The following is a 27,603-nucleotide window of genomic DNA, read 5'->3' on the forward strand; positions in this document are numbered from 1 at the left end:
AAGGGCATGTACCTCGGGTGCAGGCTCCTTCCCGGCCCGGGCCCTGGTCGGGGCGCGTGCAGGAGGCAACCAATCGATGTGTTTCTCTCACATTGATATTTCTCTGTCTTTCCCTCTCTCTTCCACTGTCTCTGAAAATCAATGGGAAATATCCTCCGGTGAGGATTTAAATATATATATATATATATATATATATATATATATATATATATATATATATATATATGTATGTATATATATGTATGTGTATGTGTGTGTGTGTATATATATGTATGTGTGTGTGTGTGTGTGTGTATGTGTGATATACACATACATATCGTGTATTCCCTCCAGATCACTGTATGGTAGTAGGGAAGGGATTTGCTGTTTCACAGAAGAGGCAGCTCAGAGAAGGCAGGCCCCTTGCTAAGGGTCAGAGCTGCCCAGCCAGCCTGGATTCTATTCATCCTACTGGCCTTCAGCTGCTTCCCTCTGATGGCCGATCTGGAGCCCATCAGCGTTCCTCGGGCTCCGGCCCGCGCCTCCCCGCTGCTCTTGCACACATTCAGGAGTAGGTGGGCCTCTAGGTGGCCTCAACACGGAGCCCGAGGGGTGGAATTAAACTGAAAAGTCATCTCTGGGCGAAGCTTCTGAAAGTAGAGTTTAAAAGAGAATGTGCTCTTGCCCATGGAAAAGATAAGTTTTGCGATTAAGGTTTTACCGCTTGAGAAGTGGGGATTTTAATTCAACGAGACCTAACCCCTATTTGGAGACAAATACTCTTCAGCCAGCCTGAATAATTTAGATTCATCACTAGCCTCGTATACACCGCGGCCCTCACTCAGAAGCCAGCTGGAGCCTCAGTTCCTCGATTGAGATGCTCACTAGTGTCTTCACGACCCCCCTCCGCCCGCCTCCCCCTGAAGAATTATTCAGCAGATCACTTCCTTGCTCCTTTGCTATTCAGCCCAAGGAGCTATGGATTTAGTAGAATCAATCAGGCCCGGAGTGGCAGCACTAAGGTCAGGGTTTGTACTGCACTGCGGCTAAGATGTCTCGTTTGACTTGTGTTAGCGTGTGGACTTAATTGATTGGAAGAGGAGGGGGAAGCTGGCGCTTGGAGAGGACAGAGCGGAAGACTGTGGACTGGATTCTAGAGCCGCTCCTCCTGTTTGCGGGGCTGCGTGAGCAGCCTGTGGTGTGGGCTTCAAGGAAACAGGCTTGGAGCCAGGCCCACAGAGTCTGGATCTTGGATTTCTGGCTGGAGGGCCTTCCTTGCGCAGATGAACCCCTCTGAGCCTCGGTTTCCCCCCGGTATAAATGGGGAAGGAATGCCAACCTCCAGCTGGTGTCATTGGGTCAAGCTGGGGTTGTATGGCTGTAAACCTCTAGACACGATGCTTGTCACATAGAGCCCCTCCGTGGATGCTGCTGCAGTTTTATGCTCCCAGAATACTTCCAGCAAGTGCTCCGGGTGGGTCATCCGTGCAAGCCCCCATTGGCTGGCTGCACTTCCATTGCACCTGGGCCTCGGTGGGCTGCCTGCAGCTCAGTGAAGGAGATGGGGTGTGAAGGGTGCCCGGGCCGAGGTGGAGGGAGGGGCGTGAAACTCCTAAAGGCACTCCGGGAAAATTCCTATCACCTAGTTTACTACACCATTTAATTAACAGGCCCGGCTAGATGAGCCCACCGGGCACCGTTAGGCGCCAAGCAAGCATGCTGCCAAGGAACCAGCCGTGTGTCATTTTAAAAGGCTGCTTGGGGGTCAGCAGGAAACAGGTCCGGGTCGCCCCCGAAGTCTCCGGCGCCCTGGCCCCAGGGATCCAGCTGTGAAGAAACCTCTGTGTGTCTCCTGCAGGGAGCGCCCCAGACATCATCTCTTTACTTTTCTTCTCCTGGCAAAAAGTCTCTCTCCACCGGCTGGGTGGGTGTTGGGCTGTTGATCTGCACTTTGCATGCAAGTGACATCAAAGCAGTTGTGGAAAAACCAGTTGGCTGCAGCTGCCTGGCTGCCCCATAAAGGACTGAACCTGTCTGCTCCGGGCCTCCTGTGACCTCCTGGCATACCTGTGCGCATGCACCGGTGCGTGCGTTCACATGGCACACCCGTCTAAGTCTCCTCCGCCCCCTGCGTCTGCAAATGCCCCGGCCGGCCTTCTCGCAAACCCAGTTGGCTGCCCTTATGTGTGGAGTCTGTGGGATGTTACCTGCAATATACTCAAGGTTAGCAAGAGGCGAGGCCCCCCCCTCTAGGCAACCCTCTCAGAGATGGTGTTTGCTTTAACCATAAAAGCAAAAACAAACAAACAAAAACACCCTCAAGCTTCTCATTCCACGCCTGCCCCTCACACCTCGGATCAGGTCCTTTTCTCTGGCAGCTGCCCGGCCCCCTCCTCCTCCGACTTCTCAGGGGCCCAGGCAGGGGGCAGAGGCCCGAGCCCAGAGGTAGGGGACCCCACCTGCTTTGTGTCTCTTACACCCAGAGCGGAGTGACACATGCCCGGAGGAGGCAGAAGCCCCTCCTACGCCGACCTGAGCCGAGAAGGCATCTGGTGGCCCCACGCTGACTCTGGGCACCGCAGCTGTGGCTATCTGTTAAATCCCCTGAAACACAACTGTATACAGTTTCCAAGCGTTTTTTCTTTTCTTTTTTTTAAAATACATTTTATTGATTTTTTACAGAGAGGAAGGGAGAGAGATAGAGAGTCAGAAACATCGATGAGAGAGAAACATCGACCAGCCGCCTCCTGCACATCCCCCACCGGGGATGTGCCCGCAACCCAGGTACATGCCCTTGACCGGAATCGAACCCGGGACCCTTCAGTCCGCAGGCCAACGCTCTATCCACTGAGCCAAACCGGTTTCGGCGTTTTTTCTTTTCTTGTGGTGCTCTGGCAATAGGGTTTATTTATTTTTCTGGGTGGCAATTAAAATAGGGTATATCTATGCTGGGGGGGAAATATATATATATATATTTTTTCTTCCCTTTCATACCTGTTTCTGTTACAAAGTCTCCGGGTAGAACTGACTGTCCTTCACAATAGCTTGACGTGGTCGGCCCTCTTAGCCGGCCGGCCCTCGGTGAATCCGTGTGGAAGGAAGCCCGCATGCACGCATGGAAAACCGACTAGTAAGGGGGTAGGCGGAAAGAAAAGAGACAGAACTGTATAGAAAGGCTTGATGCTCCCTCTTTGTGTCTCTGAGTTTGCTCGTTCTGTGAACGCACATACTTTAGTAATTGCCCCCGTTCAAAACGGTGCCGCGTTTTTGCCCTTCTGTCTGAATGGCCACAACTTGGACCTTTTCAGATACGAGGTCAGAGGGTCCAGGTGACAAATCTCCAGATAATTGCTTGTGAGGAATGGGGTCCATTTGGCTTTCCCACCCTGAGATTCCACCTCAAATCATTTCTTTTTACATTTTCCCCAAATCGATTGCCTTCACCCATTATTGACCAGGGTGGGATTCTCGGAGATGCCTGTGAGAATGTCGCACCAAGGCCTGCAGACGCCCACCTCGATCTTCTCCATCCACAGCTGCTGCTCCTCGGCGCTGTCGTCAGCAAAGTGGGCTGCATGAGGTCGTAGAGCTGATGGGACATAGGGGCATATCCCTTTAGGTGCCGAAAGCATCCCTGGGAAGCAGTGCATATAAAAGTATAATGCCCCCAAAACTCAGTCACCCAAAAGAGGAATTAAAATATCTATTTTCCAATATAGATAAACTAGAGGCCCGTTGCAGGAAGGTTCCTGCAAGATTAGGGCTTCCTGAGACCTGAGCAAAGCAGAGAAGGGAGCGAAGACCACCGAGGCAGGCTCCCCTCCCTTCTCCGCTGCCTCAGCTCCGCTCCCGTCTCTTCTACCTCCAATCTGTTCCCTTCTCCGCTGCTTGGCTCCCTTCTGCAGTGCTTGGCTCCCTTCTGCACTGTCTTCAGTCTTCGCTGGGCGCCTGTGTATGTATGCAAATTAACCGCCATCTTTGTTGGGCATACTCTTCTGATTGGCTGGTGGACGTAGTGAAGGTATGGTCAATTAGCATCTTTGTCTTTTATTAGTGTAGATCCTATTTTAATTGAAAACTTTTGCTGTTGTAAAAAAAAAAAAAAAGCCAAATCCATTGTAGAGTTCATTTTAGACAGCTCTGGGGATGATGGCTACAGCGGAATATAAATGTTATAAACGTTGAAAGTGTAAATAATACAATGAAAAACACACCTGCAGACATGCACAGGGCAGGGCGGGGGCATGCTTAAGGGTGATAGCACCCCCAGAGGACAAAGGGGTGTGAAGCAGACCACGTGGGCAAGGTGCTCTGGGGTCAGGCCCTGTCCCCGCCTCCCTGGGCACAGGGCGGGCACTGCCTGTGGTGCCCCTCACTTCCTGCATCTCTGTCTCAACTCGCTGTGAACTGTTCTGCCCTCCCTCCTGCCTCCCCAAACCTCCCCACCCAGCACAGCCGCCTGGCCTGGCCGCAGTGCCTGCCTTTTGTTGGTCCTTTCAGCCCAGGGATGATTAATGGGCCTGCCCGAGGGGCACACCCACCCACACCCTCCCACACCCAGCCACACCCACCCACACGGGGCAGGATGGTGCCTCCGTGGCCAGCTGAGTCTTTGGGAAGCGGGTGCAGGGGCACATCCAGCCTGCCTGGTAGTGTGGCCAGAAGCCAGGCCCAGAATGAACACGTGGTACGTTAGGCGCAGGGACCACGTGTGGGACCTGTCCCTGCGGTACAAACCGGCCACTCCAAAGAGCTGGTGAACCCCACCCAGCCGTGCCACACGCAAACCCGATTCGGTCATTCGGGGAGCAGGTGGGACCAGGATCTTGGGGTGGCCTTGGGTCCTCCTCAAGCCAGCACCGGCCCACCTCTCCAGCACCTTCTCACCTCAGTGTGCCTGCCCCGGGGGAACCCCCATCCAGCCCTCTCCTGTACCCCCGACCTGCGCATGTTCAGGTGCATCCCTCCTGGCTCTTCGCACAGAGGCAACAGCCCAGGGCATCCAGGGCACCCTTTCCTGTCCATGGGGGCCTGGCAATCTGACCTAAGACAAGGGCCTGTCCGGCCTCTCCTCTACCACCGCATCTGCTTCCTGTGACTTCCTGGCTTGCTTTCTGGCACATTCTGTGAGGGGTGTGTGTGGGGGGGGTTGTGCGGTAGGAGGGATCAGTGTGTGCTCCGTGCCCTCTCGTCAGGCTGGGGTGCTGAGTGCCCTCAGGGGTGGCCTGTCCTCTGAAACAAGGAATCACAGGACATGGTCTCAGGCGGGCTGGGTTCGGGCTCCTTCCGGGAGACGTAGAGAAGCAGGTGTCCTGGGCCGGCTGCCGGACCAGGAGTGGGGACTTCCACCGCCTGCTGCCGGCCTCACTCCGAGTGTAGCCAGGAGCCCGAAAACTGTATAGAGGGCGTTGATGTTGGCAGTGGCTTGCAGACCCCCAGGCTGGACAAGTCACAGTCTGTACCTTCCCACTCGCCAGCTGCCTCTGCCTGACTCCTCCGGGCCCATCGGAGGAAGGGCTGCAGGGAGGAGGAACTTTGAACAACAAAGTTGTGCGATTCTTCGGAACTTAACACAGCGGTTCTCAACCTGTGGGTCGCCAACCTGTGGGTCGCAACCCTTTTGGGGGTCGAACGACCCTTTCACAGGGGTCGCCTAAGACCATCGGAAAACACACATATAATTACATATTGTTTTTGTGATTAATCACTATGCTTTAATTATGTTCAATCTGTAACAATGAAAATACATCCTGCATATCAGATATTTACATGACGACTCATAACAGTAGCAACATTACAGTTATGAAGTAGCAACGAAAGTAATTTTATGGCTGGGGGTCACCACAACATGAGGAACTGTACTAAAAGGTCGCAGCATTAGGAAGGTTGAGAACCACTGACTTAACACATTAGAGGAGGACTCACAAAATGAGAGGCTTTTTGGCATTACATGCTGCGTCAACGGAAAGCTGGGTGCCCAGTCTCAGGAGTCCCTTAGTTGAAAAGAACAGCTACCATTCATTCATTCATTCATTCATTCATTCATTATTTAATTATTTTTCCATCGATTTTTCAGTGAGAGTGGAAAGGATGGAGAGGAAGTGGGGAGAGAGAGAGAAGCATCGATTGGTTGCCTCCAGCATGTGCCCAGACAAGGGGCCAGGGACGAACCTGCAACCAAGGTACATGCCCTTGGCTGGGAATCAAACTCGTAACCCTTTGGCCTGTGAGCCAACACTGTAACCACTGAGCAAACTGGCCAGGACAGCTGTTTACTCTGTGCAGGCATTGCTGGGTACTTTCCATCTGTTCTAATTTTGGCAACAAATCGGCCGGCAAGGTAGATACTACTTCCATTTTGCAGATGAGGAAATTGAGGCTGAATAAAGTCCATATTTTGCTGAGGCTAAGGAAATGGCCCAAGCCCACCTCAGACCCAGTTAGTAGCAGGGCTTGGGTTCGAACCCTGACCTGGTGACTCTGGATTAAGAGCTGCTTCCTAGTGACCGGGCCTCTCGAGCACCGAGCAGGGCCCAGAGCAAAGGCCGGGGAGGAGTGGACTTCAGAACTGCAGCCATGGGGACCCGGAGGCCGGAGGCGGGGTGACAGAGGGAACCCCAGCACCTGAGGCCGTGGGACATGGAGGGGTGTTCCTGGCTCCAGGAGCAGGCAGGGCGGAGCTGCAGGCTGACAGTGCCTGGGGCTGCAGGTGGGGCCCTGGCCGTGTCCAGTGGGTGTGAGAGAAGGGAGCCAGGGCTGCGACCAGAGACAGGACTGTCCCCGTGACTTGCTCGGGACCAGGCAGCTTCCTCCTGCTTGTAAAACACTTTCATGACGGTGTCACTTTCCGGTGCACATGGTTTGGTTTCTGTTTTGTTTCAGATTTCTCTGTTGTGCCTGAGCACAAAGTGACTTTAGAACTAAAAGCTATCTGTGTGCTTTGTTTGGAAGCGATTAGCTGGGGGAGGTGACGAGACTATGGATCACCCGCCAGGAGCTCGTGGGGTGGGTAATAGCCGAGTGGGGGCGGGGGGCTGAAACCTGGGGCCTCCGTGCTCCCAGCCTTCCATGTGTGGTTCACACCAGGAACCCGTTCACACTCAGGGCCGCCCTAGGAACTGCGGTGATTCCCACTTTACAGCTGAGGAACGTGGTGCTCAGAGAAGTTGGTAACCGCCCCAAGTGCAGGGAGTTGGTTGAGCCGTGACTGGGGGCCCAGCCTTCCTCAGAGCCCATCCTCCTCCCACCCTCCCCCATCCTCCCCCAACCTCCCCCATCCTCCTCCCACCCTCCCCCACCCTCCCCCACCCTCCCCCACCCTCCCCCATCCTCCCCCATCCTCCTCCCACCCTCCCCCATCCTCCCCCAACATCCCCCATCCTCCTCCCACCCTCCCCCATTCTCCCCCATCCTCCCCCATCCTCCCCCATCCTCCTCCCACCCTCCCCCAACCTCCCCCATCCTCCTCCCACCCTCCCCCATTCTCCCCATCCTCCCCCATCCTCCCCACATCCTCCTCCACCCTCCCCCATCCTCCCCCATCCTAACCCATCCTCCCCCATCCTCCCCCACCCTCCCCCAACCTCCCCCATCCTCCTCCCACCCTCCCCCATTCTCCCCCATCCTCCCCCATCCTCCCCCCATCCTCCTCCCCCCATCCTCCCCCCATCCTCCTCCACCCTCCCCCATCCTAACCCATCCTCCCCCACCCTCCCCCACCCTCCCCATCCTCCTCCCACCCTCCCCCCACCCTCCCCACCCTCCCACATCCTCTGCCATCCTCCTCCCACCCTCCCCCACCCTCCCCCATCCTCCCCCATCCTTCTCCCACCATCCTCCTCCCACCATCCTCCTCCCATCCTCCCCCACCCTCCTCCATCCTCCCCCATCCTCCCCCACCCTCCCCCACCCTCCCCCATCCTCCCCCACCCTCCTCCCATCCTCCTCCCACCCTCCTCCCATCCTCCTCCCACTCTCTTCCCACCCTCCTCCCATCCTCCTCCCACCCTCCTCCCATCCTCCTCCCACTCTCTTCCCACCCTCCTCCCACCCTCCTCCCACTCTCTTCCCACCCTCCTCCCATCCTCCTCCCACCCTCCTCCCAACCTCCTCCCACTCTCTTCCCAACCTCCTCCCATCCTCCTCCCACTCTCTTCCCACCATCCTCCCACCCTCCTCCATGCTCCTCCCACCCTCCTCCCATCCTCCTCCCACTCTCTTCCCACCCTCCTCCCATCCTCCTCCCACCCTCCTCCCAACCTCCTCCCACTCTCTTCCCAACCTCCTCCCATCCTCCTCCCACTCTCTTCCCACCATCCTCCCACCCTCCTCCATCCTCCTCCCACCCTCCTCCCATCCTCCTCCCACTCTCTTCCCACCCTCCTCCCATCCTCCTCCCACCCTCCTCCCATCCTCCTCCCACTCTCTTCCCACCCTCCTCCCACCCTCCTCCCACTCTCTTCCCACCCTCCTCCCACCCTCCTCCCACTCTCTTCCCACCCTCCTCCCACCCTCCTCCCACTCTCTTCCCACTCTCTTCCCACCCTCCTCCCATCCTCCTCCCACCCTCCTCCCATCCTCCTCCCACTCTCTTCCCACCCTCCTCCCACCCTCCTCCCACTCTCTTCCCACCCTCCTCCCACCCTCCTCCCACCCTCCTCCCACCCTCCTCCCACTCTCTTCCCACCCTCCTCCCAACCTCCTCCCACTCTCTTCCCACCCTCCTCCCAACCTCCTCCCACTCTCTTCCCAACCTCCTCCCATCCTCCTCCCACTCTCTTCCCACCATCCTCCCACCCTCCTCCATGCTCCTCCCATCCTCCTCCCACCCTCCTCCCATCCTCCTCCCATCCTCCTCCATGCTCTTCCCATCCTCCTCCCATCCTCCCCCATCCTCCCCCATCCTCCCCCATCCTCCCCCACCCTCCCCCACCCTCCCCCATCCTCCTCCCACCCTCCTCCCACCATCCTCCCACCATCCTCCTCCCATCATCCCCCATCCTCCCCCATCCTCCCCCACCCTCCACCATCCTCCCCCATCCTCCCCATCCTCCCCCACCCTCCCCCATCCTCCTCCCACCCTCCTCCCACCATCCTCCCACCATCCTCCTCCCATCCTCCCCCATCCTCCACCATCCTCCACCATTCTCCCCCATCCTCCCCATCCTAACCCATCCTCCCCCATTCTCCTCCCACCCTCCTCCCACTCTCTTCCCATCCTCCTCCCATCCCTCCCCCATGCTCTTCCCACCCTCCTCCCACCCTCCTCCCATCCTCCCCCATGCTCTTCCCACCTTCCTCCCACCCTCCCCCATCCTCTTCCCATTCCCCGAGTGTGGCCAGGCCCTGAAGGATCAGGTCTGTTCTGAGGTTGCCCTTCTGCACAGAGGCCCCCAGAGAGCGGGGGCGGGGCTCCTGGATTCAGAGGCTGCCCCTCAGGCCTCACAGTGGCGCTGGCCGTGCAGGTGAGAAGCTGCTCTCCGGGACCTGGGAGTGACCATCGCCAGGGAGGCCTGTGGGCCTGCTGTCCACCAGGCTCGTCTCCTGGGTGCCCCCACCTTCACCCCGCCTTTGCTCCAGCTGAGGGGGGCTTCAGGGGAAGGCTCCCCGTTGTCTCAGGATCTTGCCTACAGGTCTGGGGTGAAAGGGCCTTAAGGGTTCCTTATCAGTGGAATGTCTTATCAATGAAAATTCGCCTCTGGTTATGCAGCAGCTTGTGTGCCTCTGTGTGTGTGTGTGCATGTGTGTATGTGTATGCCTGTGAGTGTATGTGTATCTGTGTGTGTGCATGTGTGTATGTATGTATCTGTGTGTGTCGGTGTGCATGTGTGTATCTGTCAGCCTGTGAGTGTGTGTATGTATCTCTGTGTGTTTCAGTGTGCGTGTGTGTGTGTGTGGCAACTGGGGTGGAGCAGGAACTAACTTGGGCAGCCCTGGGGATTAGGGGGAGGTGTGCTGCTTCCGTGTTTTGGAAAAACAATTCCTCGCACAGGTAGTTCCGTCTGCTGGGTTCACCTCTGGGCTGAAGTGGGAGAAGGGCCATCTCTGGGTGTGGGTTGCCGGGGCCTCTGGGCCTCACCCCCTCCTTCCCGATGGAGACTTTGATGGTGACAGTCAGGGCCTGGGGATGTCGGGAGCAGGGCTGGGGGAGGAGGCGGGTGTCGGGGCCTCCGCTCCACGCTCCCTGGCCGCCTCCTCTGCCCGTCTGCTGCTGGTGCCCGGGCTGCTGGTGTCCAGAGATGGTTCCGTGAGAAACCCTGTCTGCTTGGGCCTAAGGGCATGGGTGCCCAGTGTGGCCCAGGCTCTGTGTTGTGGGTTGAATTGTGCCCCAGCCCATAACAGGTTGTCATCCTGATCGCCTGAGAACCTCAGAACGGAACCTTATTTGGAACTAGGGCGGCTGCAGGTGTAGTTAGTTAAGCAGCTGGCCCCTGATCCAAGATGACCGTTGTCCTTTTAGGAAGATGGCCGTGTGAGGACTGGGCCTGGGAGAAGACCATGCACAGCGGAGGCAGAGACTGGAGCGGTGCAGCTACGAGCCACGGTACCACCGGCTGCCCGCACAGAAGCCGGGAAGGGGCAGGGAGGAGTCTCCCCGCGGGTTTCGGAGGGGGCATGACCCGCCAAGCTGATTCAGACGTCTAGCCTCCAAACGGAGGCAGCAGTTCAGCTGCCCTGTCCATGGCGCTTTGTTTTCGCAGCTGGAAGGCTCACCCAGCCTGGGAGCCCTCCCCGTCCTGCCTCCTGGCTCCTTCCTGGAGAAGACCCTCTGGTTTGCATTATTCCTCCTCACAGTCGGCCCCTTCTCTTTCCACAGGCCCCTCGTCCCAAACCTGAAAGCACGTTTATTCCTCAAAACACCCCTGGGATGGAGACAGGGCCTGCGCTGGAGGGAAGGGTGAGAGGGAGGGGTAGTTCTGCTTTATAGATGGCAGGACTCAGGGTAAGAAATGCCGGTTCTCCCGGAGACACTGCGGTCAGAACGTCGGAGTGGCACTCCCTAAGCCTTTGCTGCCTCGTGTTGGGAGGTCCTCGTCCGATCTATTCTGCGATGTCACGGCTCCCGCCTCCTCTTGGCCCCTGCCACGAGGGACTGGGAGCCACCGGGGGTCTGATCCGTTCCCTGAGCTCCCCGAGCTCCTGTGCCGTGAAGCCGTCCTGACAGCTGTGGCTGGCGGGCACTGTGCCCTCGGAACAGGCCTCCTCGATCTGGGCCCTGCTTCAGCGTCTCCCTCACTAGTTATCTCTGCACGCGTGCGTCTGCCCGGCTAGCCTGAGGCCCTGGCGTCCCGTCTCATTCATCTGCCCCCTCACGCGGGCACAGGGCACGGGGAGTCCGTGCTCAGGACGTGGCAGCTGCTGCCAGAGACAATGGAGCTGCTGCCCAGGGAAGGCTGAGCCCTTCTGGGGCCTGTAGGCCCTGCACCACCAAGTCCCGTCTCTCCCCTCGTCCAGAGTCCAGATCGAGCACCAGCCGAGGCTGTGCAGCACAGGGAAGCCAGGGGCGGGTTGGCTTAGCAGCACCTTGTGATGAGCTGCCTTGGGGGAGAGGACCGGTGGGGTTTAAGCACTGGGGCCCAGGAGGACACGGCCCTGCCCGGCAGGTTGGAATCTCAGGGGTGTCCACTCAGCACAGAGGCCTGCAGCCTCCTGCGGGGGCCTGTGGGCGCTGCTGTGGCTGGGGACAGGCACGGTGGCTCTGACTTCCCCTCCGTGGGCCTAGAAGCCGAGGGTGGCATTCCTGGGGGCCAGGGACCATCAGATGTGCCGCAGGGGTTTGCTCCACTCTGTGGTTACACGGTCTGACGGACCAAAGTCCTTGGTGTGTACAAAGGGGCTTTCCTAAAATCCGGAAACACCCCTCCTGGCATCTCCTGTTTCCTGGCTCCATCCAGCCCGGCAGCAAGGCCTGGAAGAACAGCCTTCCTGAGGGTTCGGTGCTTTTTGCACAGGTGTGTGTGTCAGAGGGAGACGGAGTGGGGCGGGAGGGAAGGAGAGGAGGTTAACAGAATCAGATGGAGCGGCTGTGTCAACAGCACAGCTGCTGAAGGTGGGCGGGGGGGGAGACCTCCGCACCCCCCCCCCACCAAGGCGCTTTCCCATCTGTGAGTTGGTGGCAGCGCTTGTTTGCTAGAAACCTGGGGGAGCGTCCAGTCCCTCCTCCTCCCCATTTCCACGTCGGGGCACCCCAGAGCATTCTTCGTGCTTAGAGCTGGGCCAGGGCGGCACAGGTGCGTCCCAGGAGCGGAGCCTGAACAATGCCACTCTGTGCGGCTCTGGCCACTGTGCTGCCTTATCAAAGCCCTGGCGATTCTGGGCACTGCGGGAGGGAGACCTGGCCTGCACATCCCCGTGTGTCCTTCACCTCACCTGGGGTGCTGCTATCCTTGTGCCAGGCAGAGATCACCCACAGTGGGACCCAGAAATGCTTGTGGGTGCGTGCAGGGGGAGGGTGCGTGCAGGGGGAGGGTGTGCATGGGTGCAGGGTGCGTGCAGGGGGAGGGTGCGCATGGGTGCAGGGTGCGTGCAGGGGGAGGGTGCGCATGGGTGGAGGGTGCGTGCAGGGGGAGGGTGCGCGGGGGGGGTGGGGGTGGGGAGGTGCGGGCGGGGGGAGGGTGCGCGCAGGGGGAGGGTGTGAAGGGGGGATGTCGGGGCCTCGCGTTCAGGCCTGAGGGAGATGAGCAGAGCGTCATCTGCCATCCCAGATGGAGTAGGGAGCTTCCGAAGGTTGAGTCAGGTTGGGGGGTTCCGGAAGCTCTACGTGCCCCCGCATTTGTCAGGGGCTCCCCTGCAGCCATCAGTGGCAAACCCGAACAAGGTGCTTATCTTTGGGGGTGATTGGGAAGGGGGCAGCTGGGGAGTGTGAGGGTCTCATTCCAGAGCTCCCCTAAAGAGTGGGGAGAAGAGACCAGACCCATCCTCACCCCAAGATAGAGTGTGTGTGATGCTTTAAAAGAAAGTCTAAAACAAAGGAAAAGCGTTGGGAGCCTAAGCCCTTATGAATCAAAAGTTGTCCCCTAGCCCTAGCCAGTTTGGCTCAGTGGATAGAGCATCAGCCTGCAGACCGAAGGGTCCCAGGTTCGATTCTGGCCAAGGGCACATGCCTGGGTTGCGGGCTCGATCCCTAATAGGGGGTGTGCAGGAGGCAGCCGATCAATGATTCTCTCTCATCACTGATGTTTCTATCCCTCTCTCCCTCTCCCTTCCTCTCTGAAATCAATTTTAAAAACATAAATTTTAAAAAGTTGTCCTCTAGTGACCAGGTTATCCAAACAAATCCAGGCACTTGAGTTGCCTACCACAAGCCCTGCCCCCTCCAGCCAGGCCCCCACCCCTGTAACTTTACCTCCCTTCTGCCTTGAAGATCCTGCCACCGTGCTGTGTGTCATTGGGCACCCCGCTTGACCTCTCTGGGCCTCGTTTTCCCACGGCTCATGAAGTCCTGCTTCCATGGAAGTGAACTCTCTCTATGAAGTACGTGCTTTCGGCTCTGAAACACCTGGTGTGGGATGTGGTCTGGAGGCTGCGTCAGCTGGGTGAGAGAAGCCATGCCCACTTTCTAGACGGGGCAGGTCAGAGACCGGTAGCAGCCTTTCCTGCTGCTGAAGACAGTGCCTTGGTGTTTGGACGCCCTTCTAATTCGTGAAGACCTGTTCTCCCCTAAAACTACAGTGGGGCCTTGGCTTACGGGTGTCCCGACTAACGAGTTTTTTGAGATGCCAGCTGCCTCTCGCCTGATTTTTCGCATTGAGTTGATAGAGTAATCTGAGTTAACGAGCTCGGTCTCGGAACTAATTAAACTCGTAAGTCAAGGCCCCCCTGTATGGCATCCTGTGTACCAGGCAGGGCTGCTATGATCTGTATTCCACAGATGGGCAAAATGAGGCCCAGAGAGTTAAGCCCGTTCCCAAGACTCCACGGTCCCTGGTGACCAAATTAATGTAGATTAGTATAAATTAATGTAGATTAGTATAAATTAATGTAGATTAGTACAGATTAATGTATATTCGTAAAAAGATTTGTAGGGATGTTAGAAAGTCACTAATATCCCCAGGCCCCCGTTTTTTGTCTGTAAAGTGACAATAATAATGATCGCAGGGTCACACTAAGAAATAGCGGCCAAGACGTTGGCATACTTCGTTTTATTGTGCTTCGCTTTGTTGCTCTTCATGGAAGTTGTGTTGTTTACAAATTGACGTGTTGCGGCAACCCTGCCTTGAGCAAGTCCATTGGCGCCCTTTATCCAACAGCATCTGCCCACTCCGTGTCTCTGCGTCACATTTTGGTAATCCTCCCAATATGCGTGACCTGCTTTGTTGCAATATTCACTTTATTGTGTTGATCTGGAGCCGAACTTGCAGTGTCTCCGAGGTACGCCGGGCTAGCACTGGTTAATGTTCACCGTTTGTAATGGCGTGGAGAGCTGGGCCTCATTCTCAGGGTGTTCCACCCTCCACTTCTCTCTCGCACGCCCTTCCCTCTTGGAGCTGGATGCAGTCCCCCAAGGTTTTTCTCAGGAAGCCTGACCTGTAACCCCCCTGTGTTTTCCCTCCAGACTGTAAATTCACCTGCCACCCTGAGTGCCGCCACCTGATCCAGCTGGACTGCAGTCAGCAGCAAGGCCCGCTCCGGGACAGGCCTTCTCCAGAATGCACCCTCACGCCGCCGACCTCTGGCCAGGTAGGCAGCGAGCTGGGGCGCCTGGCTGGGAACAGCTTTCGCAGGAGCTCTGGTGACAGGAGGGGGCATGAGTATTGCACACGTGCTGGATGTTGGGGTCTCCTTCTGGCCACATGGGGTTCAGACATACATTCTGATTCTGCATCCAATTCTGATGTGTGGGTGTGTTTCCCCCACACACACACCTCCAAAGCACTTATCTGATACCAGCTGGATGCCTCGCAGTTCAGCTTCACTCTCTGCGCCCCCTCACCTTCAGAGGCCAATCGCAAGTCCAGGTGGTCCCCTGGGCTTCTGACCTGCCGGCTATAGATTGGAGGTTCCCACAACTCCTTCCTTGGTTTGCTAGAGCGGCTCGCAGAACACAGAGAAACAGGTTACTTAGAAAATTATTATAAAAAGATACTGAAAGGTTAAAGTTGGCAATGCAGGGGCAGGCTAAATAGCCATCTCAGACAGTGAACAAAGAAAAATTGAATTTATTTAAGGAAAAGGGGTTAGGGATGGGGATGTCCAAAGGGAAGGGCCACCCAGCACTGAGCCAAAGGGTACTGGGTCCATGATGACGGCAGTAACACACTTAGGACAGTGACACAAGGAAGGGCATAGAGGAAGCCACAGGGGAGCCTCGGCTGGGCTGCTCTGGCTCAGGAAAGTCAGAGAAAAGGGGCCTTGGAGACAGGTTCAGGGTTAGCCCAGGAGGAACGGCCGCTGCCCATTGCTCCCCTGGTTGCAAGTCTCATGGGGTCCCTTAGGGTTTGGGGAGTCATGCCTGTGTGGGAAGGAGAGGGGAAGGGAATGGCAGGGCGTGCTCCTTGGATGGAGAGTGCACGATGGGTCCCTCGTCCTGAGAGTATGTCTCTCTCTTGCAGGTGGAAATCTTGGGGGGGAGGGAGGGGCGGTCTCAGGGGAGGGTCTCAATAGAATATGCATCAGCTTTCCAGGTGTCCCCTTTGAGGGTCGTGGTCTCCACTGATTGGCTGGTGCCAGGGCAGGGTCATTAGTCACTGCAGCTGGTCCTGAGGCAGCCAGGGTGGCACTTGTCTGGTGTTGCTGCTTTTCTGAGCCTGGAGCTGAAATACAACTGAGGCCTAGATGTTATCTTCAGGGAGAAAAAGGTCAGGGCATCTAAATGGCCCGACCTGCCATACGAAAGATCAGGGGTCCAAACCGCATGACCAGTGAGTGTCATGTTTTGGGTCGATTTCTGGGTTCTCTGTTCTGTTCCATTGATCGATATGCCTGTTCTTGTGCAAGTACCAGGCTGTTTCGAGTACACTTGCTTTGTAGTATAACTTGATATCTGGTATTGTGATTCCTCCAACTCTGTTCTTCTTTCTCAAGATTGCTGCAGCTATTTGGGGTCTTTTTTGGTTCAATGTAAATTTTTGGAGTATTTGCTCTAGGTCTGTGAAATATGCCGTTGGTATTTTAATAAGGATTGCATTGCATCTGTAGATTGCTTTGAGCAGTATGGACATTTTAATGATGTTAATTTTACCAATCCATGAACATGATATATTCTTCCACTTGTTTATATCTTCCTGTATCTCTTTTCCAATGTCCTCTAGTTTTCTGCATACAAGTCTTTTACCTCCTTGGTTAAGTTTATTCCTAAGCATCTAATTTTTTGTTGCAATGGTAAATGGGATTTTTGTGTGTGTGTGTGTGTGTGTTTTTTCTGAGAATTTATTATTGGTGTATAAAAATGCCATCGATTTCTGGGTGTTCATTGTGTTTTCTGTGACATTGCCAAATTTCTTTATTAAATCTAGTAGTTTTTTGGTGGAGTCTTTAGGGTTTTCTATGTACAATATCATGTCACCTGTGAATAATGAGAGTTTTACTTCTTCCTTTCCAATTTGGATGCCTTCTGTATCTTCTTCTTGTCTGATCGCTGTGGCTAGGACTTCTGGTACTATATTGAATAAGAGTGGTGAAAGCGGACATCCCTGTCTTGTTCCTGTTCTTAGAGGAAATGGTTTTAGTTTTTGCCCATTAGTATGATGTTGGCGATAGGCTTATCATTTATGGCCTTTATTATGTGGAGATATGATCCCTCTCTTCCCACTTTGCTAAGAGATTTTTATAAAAAATGGGTGTTGTATTTTGTCTAATGCTTTTTCTGCGTCTACTGATATGACCATGTAATTTTTGTCTTTCAGTTTGTTTATGTGATGAATCATGCTTATTGATTTGTGAATATTGTACAAGCCTTGCATCCCTGGAATAAATCCCACTTGGTCATGGTGTATGACCTTTTTAATATACTGCTGGATGCCATTTGCTAATATTTTGTTGAGGATTTTAATAATATCCCTATATTCATCAGGGATATTGGCCTGTAGTTCTCTTTCTTTGTAGTGGCTTTATCTGGTTTTGGAATTAAGGTAATGCTGGCCTCATAAAAAGAGCTAGGAAGTCTCACAGCTTGGATTGTTTGGAATAGTTTGAGGAGGATAGGTGTTAGTTGTTCTTTAAAGGTTTGGTAAAACTCCCCTGTAAAGCCACCCAGACCAGAGCTTTTGTTTGCTCAGAGTTTATTTTTATTATTATTATTATTATTATTATTATTATTATTATTTACTGTATTTCCTCAATTGTTATTGGCCTAGTTAGGTTTTCTGATTCTTTCTGATTCAGTTTTGGAATATTGTATTATTTTTTTTAGGAATTTGTCCATTTCGCCCAGGTTGTCCAGCTTGTTGGCATATAGTTTTTCATAGTATTTGCTTACAATCCTTTGTATTTCTGTGGTGACGTTTATTACTTCACCACTTTCTTTTCTGATATTATTTACTTGGGTCCCCTCTCTCTGTTACTTGATGAGTCTGGCTAACGGTTCATCAATCTTTTTATCTTATCAAAGAACCAGCTCTTGGTTTCATTGATTTTTTTTTTTGTATTTTTTTTTAGCCTCTATGTCATTTATTTCTGCTCTAATCTTTATTATTTCCTTCCTTCTACTGCTCTGGGCTTTTCTTGTTGTTCTCTTTTAATTCCTTAAGTTGTAGGGTTAAAATAGTTTATTATTAATTTTTCTTGTTTTTTGATGTATGCCTGTAGTGCAAGCATGTCAAACTCAGGCCGAGGCATGCAGCCCGCTGGGCGTGGGTTTGACATGTTTGCAGTGCTATGAACTTCCTTCTCAGGACTCCTTTCGCTGTGTCCCATAGATTTGGGGCAGTTGTGTGTTCATTTTCATTTGTTTCCAGGATGTTTTTTATTTCTTTCTTGATTTCATTGGTAACCCATTCATTGTTTAATAACATGCTATTTAGCCTCCATATGTTTGAATGTGTTTTAGTGTTTTTACTGTAGTTTATTTGTAATTTCATTCCATTGTAATCTGAGAAGATGCTTGATATGACATCAATCTTCTTGAACTTGTAGAGACTTGTTTTGTGTTCCAATGTGTGGTCTGTCTTTGAGAATGACCTATGTGCATTTGAGAAGAATATGTATTCTGCTGCTTTGGGGTGAAAGGTTCTATAAATGTCAAATCCATTTGATCCAGTGTGTCATTTAGAGTCTCTGTTTCCTTGTTACGTTTTTTGTCTGGAAGATTTACCAGGGGAAGTCAACGGGGTGTTAAAGTCCCCTACTGTGACTGTATTGCTGTCAACTTCTCTGTTAAAGTCCTCTGGAAGCTCTTTTACTTAGATGCTCCTCTATTGGGTGCATATATGTTTACCAGGGTTATATCCTTGTGTTGGATTGATCCCTTTAGTATTTTGTAGTGACCTTTACTGTCTCCTGTGATGTCCTTCATTTTGAAGTCTATTTTGTCAGATATGATTATTGCTACCCCAACTTTTGTTTTGTTTTGTTTTGTTTTCATTTGCGTGGAAGATTTTTTCCATCCCTTCCTCTCATCCTGTGTGAGTCTTTTGTTCTGAGATGAGTCTCTGGTTAACAGCATATAATTGATTCATGTGTTTTCATCCATTCAGCTACCCTGTGTCTTTTGATTGGAGCATTTCATCCATTTACATTTAAGGTTATTATTTATAGGTACTTACTTATTGCCATTTTAATTCTGTATGCCTGTTTCTCTCTCTCTCTCTCTCTTTCTTCTTCTTATTATAGCAGTCCCTTTAGTATTTTTTTGCAGTGCTGGTATGGTGGTGATAAACTCTGTTAGCCTTTTATATTTTTTTGTCTGGGAAGCTCTTTTATTTGACCATCTATTTTGAATTATAGCATTGCTGGATATAGTAATCTTGGTTTCAGATCCTTGCTTTTTATTACCTTTAATACTTCATGCCATTCCCTTCTGGCTTGTAGAGTTTCTGATGAAAAATCAGGTGTCAGCCTTATGGGAGCTCCTTTGTAGGTGAAAATTGTTTTTATCTTGCTGCATTTAAGATTCTCTCTTTGTCTTTAATTTTTGGCATTTTAATTATGATGTGTCTGGGCGTGGTCCTGTTTTCTTCTTGGTTGGGACTCTCTGTACCTCCTGAACTTATGTGACTTTTTCCTTCACCAGGTTAGGGAAGTTTTCTGCCATTGTTTCTTCAAACATGTTCTCTAGCCCTTGCTCACTTTCTTCCCTTTCTGGTACACCTATTATGAGAACATAGTTACGTCTCATGTAGCCCCACAGCTCCCGTAAGCTGTCCTCCTGTTTTTTAATTGTTTTTTCTTTTTGTTCCTCTGATTGAGTGATTTTTTTCTACCCTGTCTTCTAATTCACTGACCCAATCCTCCACTTCTCCTAATCTACTGTGTATTCCTTCCACTGTGTTCTTTATTAGTGCTATGTCATTCTGCAGTTACTATATCTTTTCTCATGCTATTTTGCCTCTTTGCCATCATTATTCTGAACTCTATGTCTGATAAATTTCTTATCTCCATTTCATTTAGCTCTTCTTCTGGAGAATTCTATTGTACTTTCATTTGGGGCTTGTTTTTTTTCTTGTTGTGTGTTTGTTTTTTTGTCTCCCCATTTTGGCTGCCTGTTTGGGTTTGTGTCTGTGTATTCGGTAGATCTACCACAACTTCCAGTTTCTAGTGCAGGACAATGTCAGGTGCTGTTTATGACTGGCCTTGAATACTGCCTGGAGGTATTAGCAATTCACAGCTTGTGGCTTCCTTTACTGGGGCTGGGTGACTTTGGAAAGGACCAAGATGTGCACCAGGGTCTGCTTTTCCTAGCCCCAGTCCCTGGATTAGATCAGGCAAAGACTCAAAGCCTCCAGTGACCTGCCTCTCCCTGAAGTCCCATTGACGCTCAGATGTGATTAGCCTCAAGCTATTGACCACAGGATGGGGCAAAAGGTCCTCCAACAGGGTGGGTCAACTGCCTTCCCCCAGGCAAAAAAACACTGGATAGCAAACATCTGAGGAGACGTCTGAGGAAAACGTGAGGGAATGACTCAGCATAGGTAACCGGGATGGAGGCCCTCCAAGCTCCAACCCCAGAGCCCCCAACCCTGGGCTCTCCTCACACAGCTCCAGTCCACTCTGCCCTCTCCCTGTTGGAGCCCAAGAGAAGTGGCTGCACTCAAAATTTTGTGTTGGCCCTTTAAGAGGGTGCCTGCATTTTCAAACATCTCTTGCTAGGAGACAGCAACCCTGCTGCTTTTCACAGGCAGATGTTATGTGGGCATCTTTCTCAGTTCTGGGGCTCTGGGCTGGAGAGCCAAGCTTGGTATTTAGACCCCAGAGTTCGCAGTGGCAGACCCCCCCCCCCCCACACACACACACACAGCTGAGCTATCTCTCCGGGACTTCAGCTGCTGTCTATGGGAGCCCTGCCAGCTCTTTCTTTTTCTTTTCTTTTCTTTTTTTAAATATATTTTATTGATTTTTACAGAGAGGAAGGGAGAGGGATAGAGAGTTAGAAACATCGATGAGAGAGAAACATCGATCAGCTGAATCCTGCACCCCCCCCCCCCACTGGGGATGTGCCCACAACCAAGGTATATGCCCTTGACTGGAATCGAACCTGGAACCCTTGAGTCTGCAGGCTGACGCTCCATCCACTGAGCCAAACCGGTTAGGGCTCTTCCAGCTCTTTCACCCCTCTGTCCTTCCTACTTTCTGTCCTTGGTTATCAGGGTTCTCTCCAGCTAGCCCTCAGTTGATTTTTCAGGGTGGTTCTTTTGTATTTTAGTTGCATTTCCAGGTTGGTCCTGGGAGAGTGTCCATGTAGCATCCACTTACTCTACTGCCATTTTTTAATCTTCTAACCCCCATGTTTAGGGAGGGTCCAGAAGTCACCTCATTAACATGACAAGGGACACCTTGGTTGCTTTCATCATTCAGGAAAGTCCTAGGACTTTAGGAGCCCTGTGCCTGAAATGGCGATAAAGACCAAATATATATTTTTTATTATAAATCTCAATATCCCACACCGCTTTCCAAGAAACTGGCAGAGGGGTGTGGAACAGGAACAGTGACACAGAGAAGTCTGCAGTGCCCTGTACAGAGCCTGCTTTGGTCCAGGGCTTTAAGCCAGAGGTGTGGGTATGGGTGAAGGGTGGTGGTCCCAAAGAAGGCTCTTGAAGATCCTTTAAGGTCTTCAAGTCCTGGGGCAGTAGGAATGGGGAGCTGCCAGCCAGGCCACATCAACTTCAGGGGGGCTAGGCAGGTAGCTTCCACCTGAGTTAAAGGCCAGGATATTGGATGGCCAATGTAGCTCTTGGTTCTGGACTTTGCCAAGGCACTTGAACCAGATGTGTCTGATGTCTAGAATTGGGAAGGGTTACAGGAGAGCATTTTATTATTATTATTATTATTATTATTAATTATTATTATTATTATTGCATTGAAAAAGCATTTATTGAGCATCTACAATGGGCCAAGCGCTGGCAAGAGTAGGGATAATAAATGATACGTCATAGTTTTTATCCTCAAATAGCTTACATGCTGGCATGGGGGGCAGAATACAACCAAACAGTATGTACCGTGATGCATGTTGCCATAAGAATATGAATCAAGCCCTGGCCAGTTTGGCTCAGTGGATAGAGCGTCGGCCTGCGGACTGAAGGGTCCCGGGTTCGATTCTGGTCAGGGGCATGTACCTTGGTTGCAGGCATATCCCCAGTGGGGAGTGTGCAGGAGGCAGCTGATCGATGCTTCTCTCTCTTCGATGTTTCTAGCTCTCTATCCCTCTCCCTTCTTCTCTGTAGAAAATCAATAAAATATATATTTTTTTAAAAATTTTAAAAAAGAAAAGAATATGAATCAAGTGTTTTGAGTCCACCGTGCAATTGTTTCTGTTGGAAATCAGGAAGGACTTCCCCAAGGAGGTGACATTTGATCTGAGTCTTAATGTCTGAGTCAAAGGTTGCTGGTCAAGGAAGTAAGGAGTGTTCCAGGACACCATCCATGTATTCATGTAACAAATATGTTTTGGAAAAACAAACAAGCACAAATATGTTTTGAATGTTGACCACGTCCAGGCCCAGGAAATCCAGAGACTTAGTGATGGAGGAAGCAGATATGACTCCTGCCCTTGCCGTGTTTGCAGTAGAATAGGGAAGCAAGACTTTAAACAAACAAGCCCTGTGTGTGTGAGAGACCATTCAGATGCTGGATAGCTGCTTATTTCCTGAAGAGAGTCTGAGAGAACCTGGGGAACCCGGGATTCAGCCCCCAAGTCCCCAGAATAGCTATCCACATGCTTTTTCTGACCACGGTGCACGTGATCAATGATGTCAAATCATCTCATCCACCCACGGGTGTTACCTGCCTCGCAGCTATTCCCTCATGCCTTTTTCTCCCACTGAGAAAGCATTACTAGAAAGCAAACAGGATGTGTGTTTTCATAAAAATGACATTGAATCAGTTCTAAAATATGCATTTTAGCCCAACCAGTGTTGCTCAGCGGTTGAGCATTAACCTATGAACCAGGAAGTCATGGTTCAATTCCCAGTCAGGATACATTCCTGGGCTTTGGGCTCGATCCCCAGTGGAAGGGGAGGGGGGCATGCAGGAGGCAAATGATCAATGATTCTCTCTCATTGATGTTTCTATCTCTATCTCCCTCTCCCTTCCTCTCTGAAATCAATAAAAATCAATCAATCAAAATATGTATTTTAAAATGTTATCCTCCACACATTTTGGAACAATAACTGCTATGGTATGGCCTGAATGTAACCCGGCCTCTTGGGAGGGCCCTGTGCCTAGCTAGAACCTATCCATCCAGGTTGGGGGGGCGGAGAGGGCAGGAAAAGGAGAAGACGGATTTGACTCCCAAAGCCCTGGTGAATGATGCAGATTTTTGCTGAAGGTATTCCTTCGAAGAAGGAAAAGGGAGGGTAATAGCACATCATATAGCAACATTTCCTAATCTCATTTAAACAACTCTTTACTTTCCCAATTTTCTGTCCCATCTGGAAGCTTCCAAGTCTATTCTTTTTGTTCCCCTTAATCCTGCCCATCCTCCAACCAGGAGCCTGCTTCCTCCACTACTTCCTGGGTCCCCCCTTCCGTCTCCTCTATTCCTTCTTCTAAAACAGCAGGTCTCAAAAGGGGGTGATTGGCTCCCTTCCCCCAGGGGGCACTTGGCAGTTTCTGGAGACGGTTTTGATTATCACAAGTGGAAGGTGCTACTGGCATCTGGTGGGTAGGAGCCAGGGGTTCTGCCCCCTACAGAGCACAGAAAAGGTCCCTACAGCAGAGTCATCTGACCCCAAATGTCAACAGTGCCGAGCCCTGGCCAGGTAGCTAACTTGGGTAGAGCATCATCCCGGTATGCCAAGGTTGTGGGTTCAATCCCTGATCGGGACATTTACAAGAATCAACCAATGAATGCATAAATAAGTGGAACAACAAATGCATGTTTCTTGCTTTCTTTCTCTCCCTTCCTAAAAACAAAAACACAACAAAATAAACCCAAAACAGATGCCGAGGTTGAGAAACCCTAGCGCTGCCTAGCCAGCTACCAGGTGTGGTGAGCAAAAGGCCCCAGAGCAGGGCCTGGGGTTTGCCATATACATCGTCTCATCCTCAGAACGTCGGCATGAACAGGTGCTCCGCAGTCTGAGTATTTGGAAGCAGAGTGACCCCCTTTCTCTCTGTGGGGGGCCCTCTGGCAAGCGGCGGTGTCTAGAGCTGAAGCACAGTGACGTGTAGAAGGAGCCAAGAGTCCCCCGTGGGTGTGGAACAGCCCTCAGCCAGCAAACGGCCTAGAGAGGGGGTGCTGGGCGGTGGAGGGCGGCTGTGTTTGCCTTGGACAGGCCTGGCTGCGTGCCTCAGCACAAGTGGGGCAGGACCTAGCCTTCTATCAATAAAGCCCGGGCCCTGCTCCAGGCTCACTCGCCTTTTCTGAAAAGCTGGTTTGTGCTCATTTCCGCCTTGGCTGGCTTTTCTGTTCAGAACCAGGATGGACTTGCTTTCACCTTGACACCGTCACCTGGGCTGGCTAACCTGATGTGCGAGCGCATTTTCCGGGGGGGGGGGGGGGGGTTGTGGTGGCTGGGGCCTTGGTCTGAGCTCAGCTCATCTGGGGACGTATAGCTGTTAGGAACTGTATTTAAAGGGCCAGAAGGTTGAGAACCACTGTGTTAGGGGGTCTCGGCTTGGTGGCATGTCTCCCCTCTGCTCTTTAAGGAAAAAAATAAAATCATGGAACGTCCTCCCTCCGGAGAGAGCCACTGTTAGGTAGCATTTTTATTTTTTTCCTCTTGTACATTCAGACATGTTTCCAGTCATTGTTGAGGTCATCCCCTAGGTAAGCATTTGGCTCAGCCTTTGAAAGCAGTGGTCCCAGCGTCCTGTCTCCTCTCTGCCATGCCTGAGGGAGGAAGTGGGGCAGGTGTGTGTGTGTGTGTGTTGCGGGGGGAGTGGGGTGGGCTCAGGGCCCCCAGCTCTACTCACAAGACCATGTGGGGTGTGTGTGTGTCTCTCTCGGGCAGAGGAACCGGGGAAGGGCGGCTGGGAGCTGCCTGTGCTTTTGGCAGCCTCAGAAGCAATGGTTTGGAGTCTGTCCTTGGACACCCCGAGACCTGTGACGTCCGACTGTTCCCTTGGGCGCCCGTTGTTGACCAAGCAGATCCCTTCAAGTCCCCCCAGGTCCCTTCTGCAGGTTACGCCTGCTTCCCCGAGAACATGAAGGCCGCCATAGATCGCCAAGCCAGCTGCGGAGACTTTACACGTCGGGTGGTCTTAGGGTGCTGGTGCCATGCCTCCCCTGGGATGAAAAAGACCCTCGGGGTTCCTCGGTGCCCTCATGATGAAGTGAGACCCTGCTGGTCTGGGCCAGTCCGTTCATTGCCTTCGGAAAGCAGACCCGAAGGGAGGGCGTCCTTGCCCCAAACTGTTCGCACGGTCACCTGCTGCAGCCCACGGGGATCCTGGGAGCCTGGCCCTGTGGCCTCTGGTGCTGTTTTCCTTGGTACATGGAATGCACGGAGGACAAGAAAAAGGACTCTGTTCCACTCGAACCACTGCAGCCGGGGATTGACCTTGCGTCCGGCAGGCCGCGTCCTCCCCCTCCTCCGGGCCCTCCAGAGCCCAGGAGCAGCCGTCAGGAGCCAGACTCCCAGGTCCCCCTGCCAAGTCCAGCCCCGCCCACAGCAGTTCCCAGACCTCACTTGGGCCCTTTCCACGCTAGGTAAATAATAGCAGAGGTGGAACATGCTTATGGACACTTAGGATTCTGGCCGTACCCATGGTGCGCCTCTGCTGTTATGTTCCTAGTGTTTCTCTTTGGATAGACTTACTCAACTTGAGCTGGTGTTAAAGGGACTTTGAAAAGCCTAGAATCACTGTTTGATGGACTTAGGATTTTTTCCTGACACATTAAATGAATACTTAATCTCTAAAATTAAAAGAAAAATATGTGTAAGGACAGCCTCAGATTCCTTTGCACATAGATATTGCGCCAAGCACTGTTCTAAAAATCCCCAGAGCCATTCGTGGGAACTGCTGCCCACAGAATCCAGCTCAGTACCTGCCTACAGTGGGTGCACTGGGTGCAGCTGGTGCCGGAGGGGCACTGAGCAGTGGAAAGAGCTTCAGGGAGCTGGGAGGACATGCCAGCCACCCACACTCCTGCCCGGGTGCTTCTAAGGGAGAGCTGGATCCATATGTACCAACAGGGACTAGCGAGAAGTGGAAACAAGTACACACAGGACAACCCCATTTGTAGTGTGTGTGTGTGTGTGTGTGTGTGTGTGTGTGTGTGTGTGTGTGTAAGTGTACAGTGAAGGCCTGGCAGATGCCCTGCCAACCATTGGAGGAGATTTCGCTTAGGAGAGGGTGAGAGTGGAAAAGGGTGGAGTTTTGCTGTTCCCTTCCGTGCTGTTTGGGTAACCAGATACTGTCATGTGTTTCTAGTACAATATTTTTTAAAAAGGTGATACCTATTTTCTTAAAAGAGAGGCCCCTTGCCTAGGTGACAGAAGAGCTAGGTTCTGGTCCAGACTGTGTAGACGAGATCATTGGTAAGTGACCCAGGACAAACCTCCCAGTGTCTCAGCCTCAGGCTTCCCCTCTGAGAAATGGGACAGTAGGCAGGGTGGTTGTGAGGCTCCGTGAGATGTTGGTGACAACATGTGCAGGTGGCGGGGGGGCTGAGGGGGGGGGCCGGGGGGAGTTGAGCGTCCAGGGCCATTCTGGTGCCTCCAAAGGCCTTACTGGATTTTTCTATCACATCACCTGTGGTGAAAGCCCTCAGTGGCTGCCTGTTGCCCTCCGCTCCTGCCTAAACCTGGATTCGCACATGAAGCCTCAGGGGCTAGCTCTGCCAATTCTCCAAGAAAGACGGGCTACTGTCCTGTATGCACAGCACAACCAGGACACTGTGTCTTTGAGGTTTGGGTGGGCACGCCTTACTATAAGACTCAACAACTATCTCCTCCTTTGCAGCCTATGTTATTACTCCACTCCATTGATAGAAAGACCAAGACCCTGTCCCCATTCACCCAAGGGACGGCTGGCTTCCAAGGCTCCAGGGTCGATCAGCCTGGCCTGCTGGTCTCAGCCTGACCCGTTGCAGCTGCCTCTCTGCCTGCACCCCTCCCCCCATGAAGCCGCTGTCATTCCTTAGCAGGGCCCCTCTGGAACCATCTCCCTCAGCCCCTGCAGCCGCTGAGCGGTGACTCAGCTGGCTTGTAGAGCTAAGTTTCCTGGCACCCTGCCCCCCGCTCCCTCCGCACTCCCTCCCCAGTCTTGCCACCGCCTCTGTAGTTGGGCTCTGCCTTTCCAGAACTTTTCCGAGGGGAAGCACCTGGGGCCAGTTCTGCCCCAGTCTTCAGCCCAGTGGCCACGTGCCGAACCCTGAACTACCACAAGGGGGAGCCGGGGAGCAAGAAGAGAAGGTCGGAGAGGGAGGGACAGGTCTGCCCCTCCTGAGGGCCCGCCTCTCCCTCTTCCTAACAGGCCCTCTGGATACTGCACACCTCAGCAGATTCTGGGGCCTGGCACCCCTCTGAAATGCTCCATAAATATTGATCAAATTGAATCGTGGTTGATAACAGTAGCTGCTATTCATTGAGGCATATCATGTGCTCCACTTGCTTATCAGTTATTGAGGCATGTTGAAATCTCCAACTTTAATTGTGGATTTTCCAATTTCTCCATATAGTTCTAGCTTCCTGTATTTTGAAGCTCCATTATTCAGTGCATAAACATTTAGAATGATTGTTTCATCTTGTTAATTAACCCCTTTACATTACAAAATAACCTTCTTATCCCTGGTTATACTCTTTGCTCTGAAATCTACTTTGTCTGATATCCAGCTTTCTTTTGATTACCATTAGGATGGTATTTCTTTATTCATCCTTTTACTTTTAGGCTATTTGTGTCTTTGTATTTAAAGGTCATTTCTTATAGACAGCAAATAGTTAGATCTTTGTCTCTTTAATCCAGTCAGATAATCTCTGCCCTTTAATTGGGTTATTTAGATCATTTACATTTAATGTGAATACTGATACAAGTAGATTTGAGTCTGTCATCTTACTATTTGTTTTCTATTTGTCCTATCTGCTCTTT

The 27,603-nt window shown here is 52.2% G+C and overlaps 1 protein-coding gene across 1 annotated transcript in view; it reads left to right on the plus strand.

Moving 5' to 3' along the window:
• Window positions 1–27,603, plus strand: part of RASSF5 (Ras association domain family member 5) — a 74,480-nt gene that overhangs the window by 12,645 nt on the left and 34,232 nt on the right. Inside the window, exon 2 of the mRNA XM_059673941.1 lies at window positions 14,534–14,658. Coding sequence (XP_059529924.1) covers window positions 14,534–14,658 — 125 coding nt within the window. The remainder of the gene's footprint in view (window positions 1–14,533; window positions 14,659–27,603) is intronic.

This window comes from Myotis daubentonii, chromosome 18 (assembly GCF_963259705.1).
Source record: "Myotis daubentonii chromosome 18, mMyoDau2.1, whole genome shotgun sequence".
NCBI classification, from domain to species: domain Eukaryota; kingdom Metazoa; phylum Chordata; class Mammalia; order Chiroptera; family Vespertilionidae; genus Myotis; species Myotis daubentonii.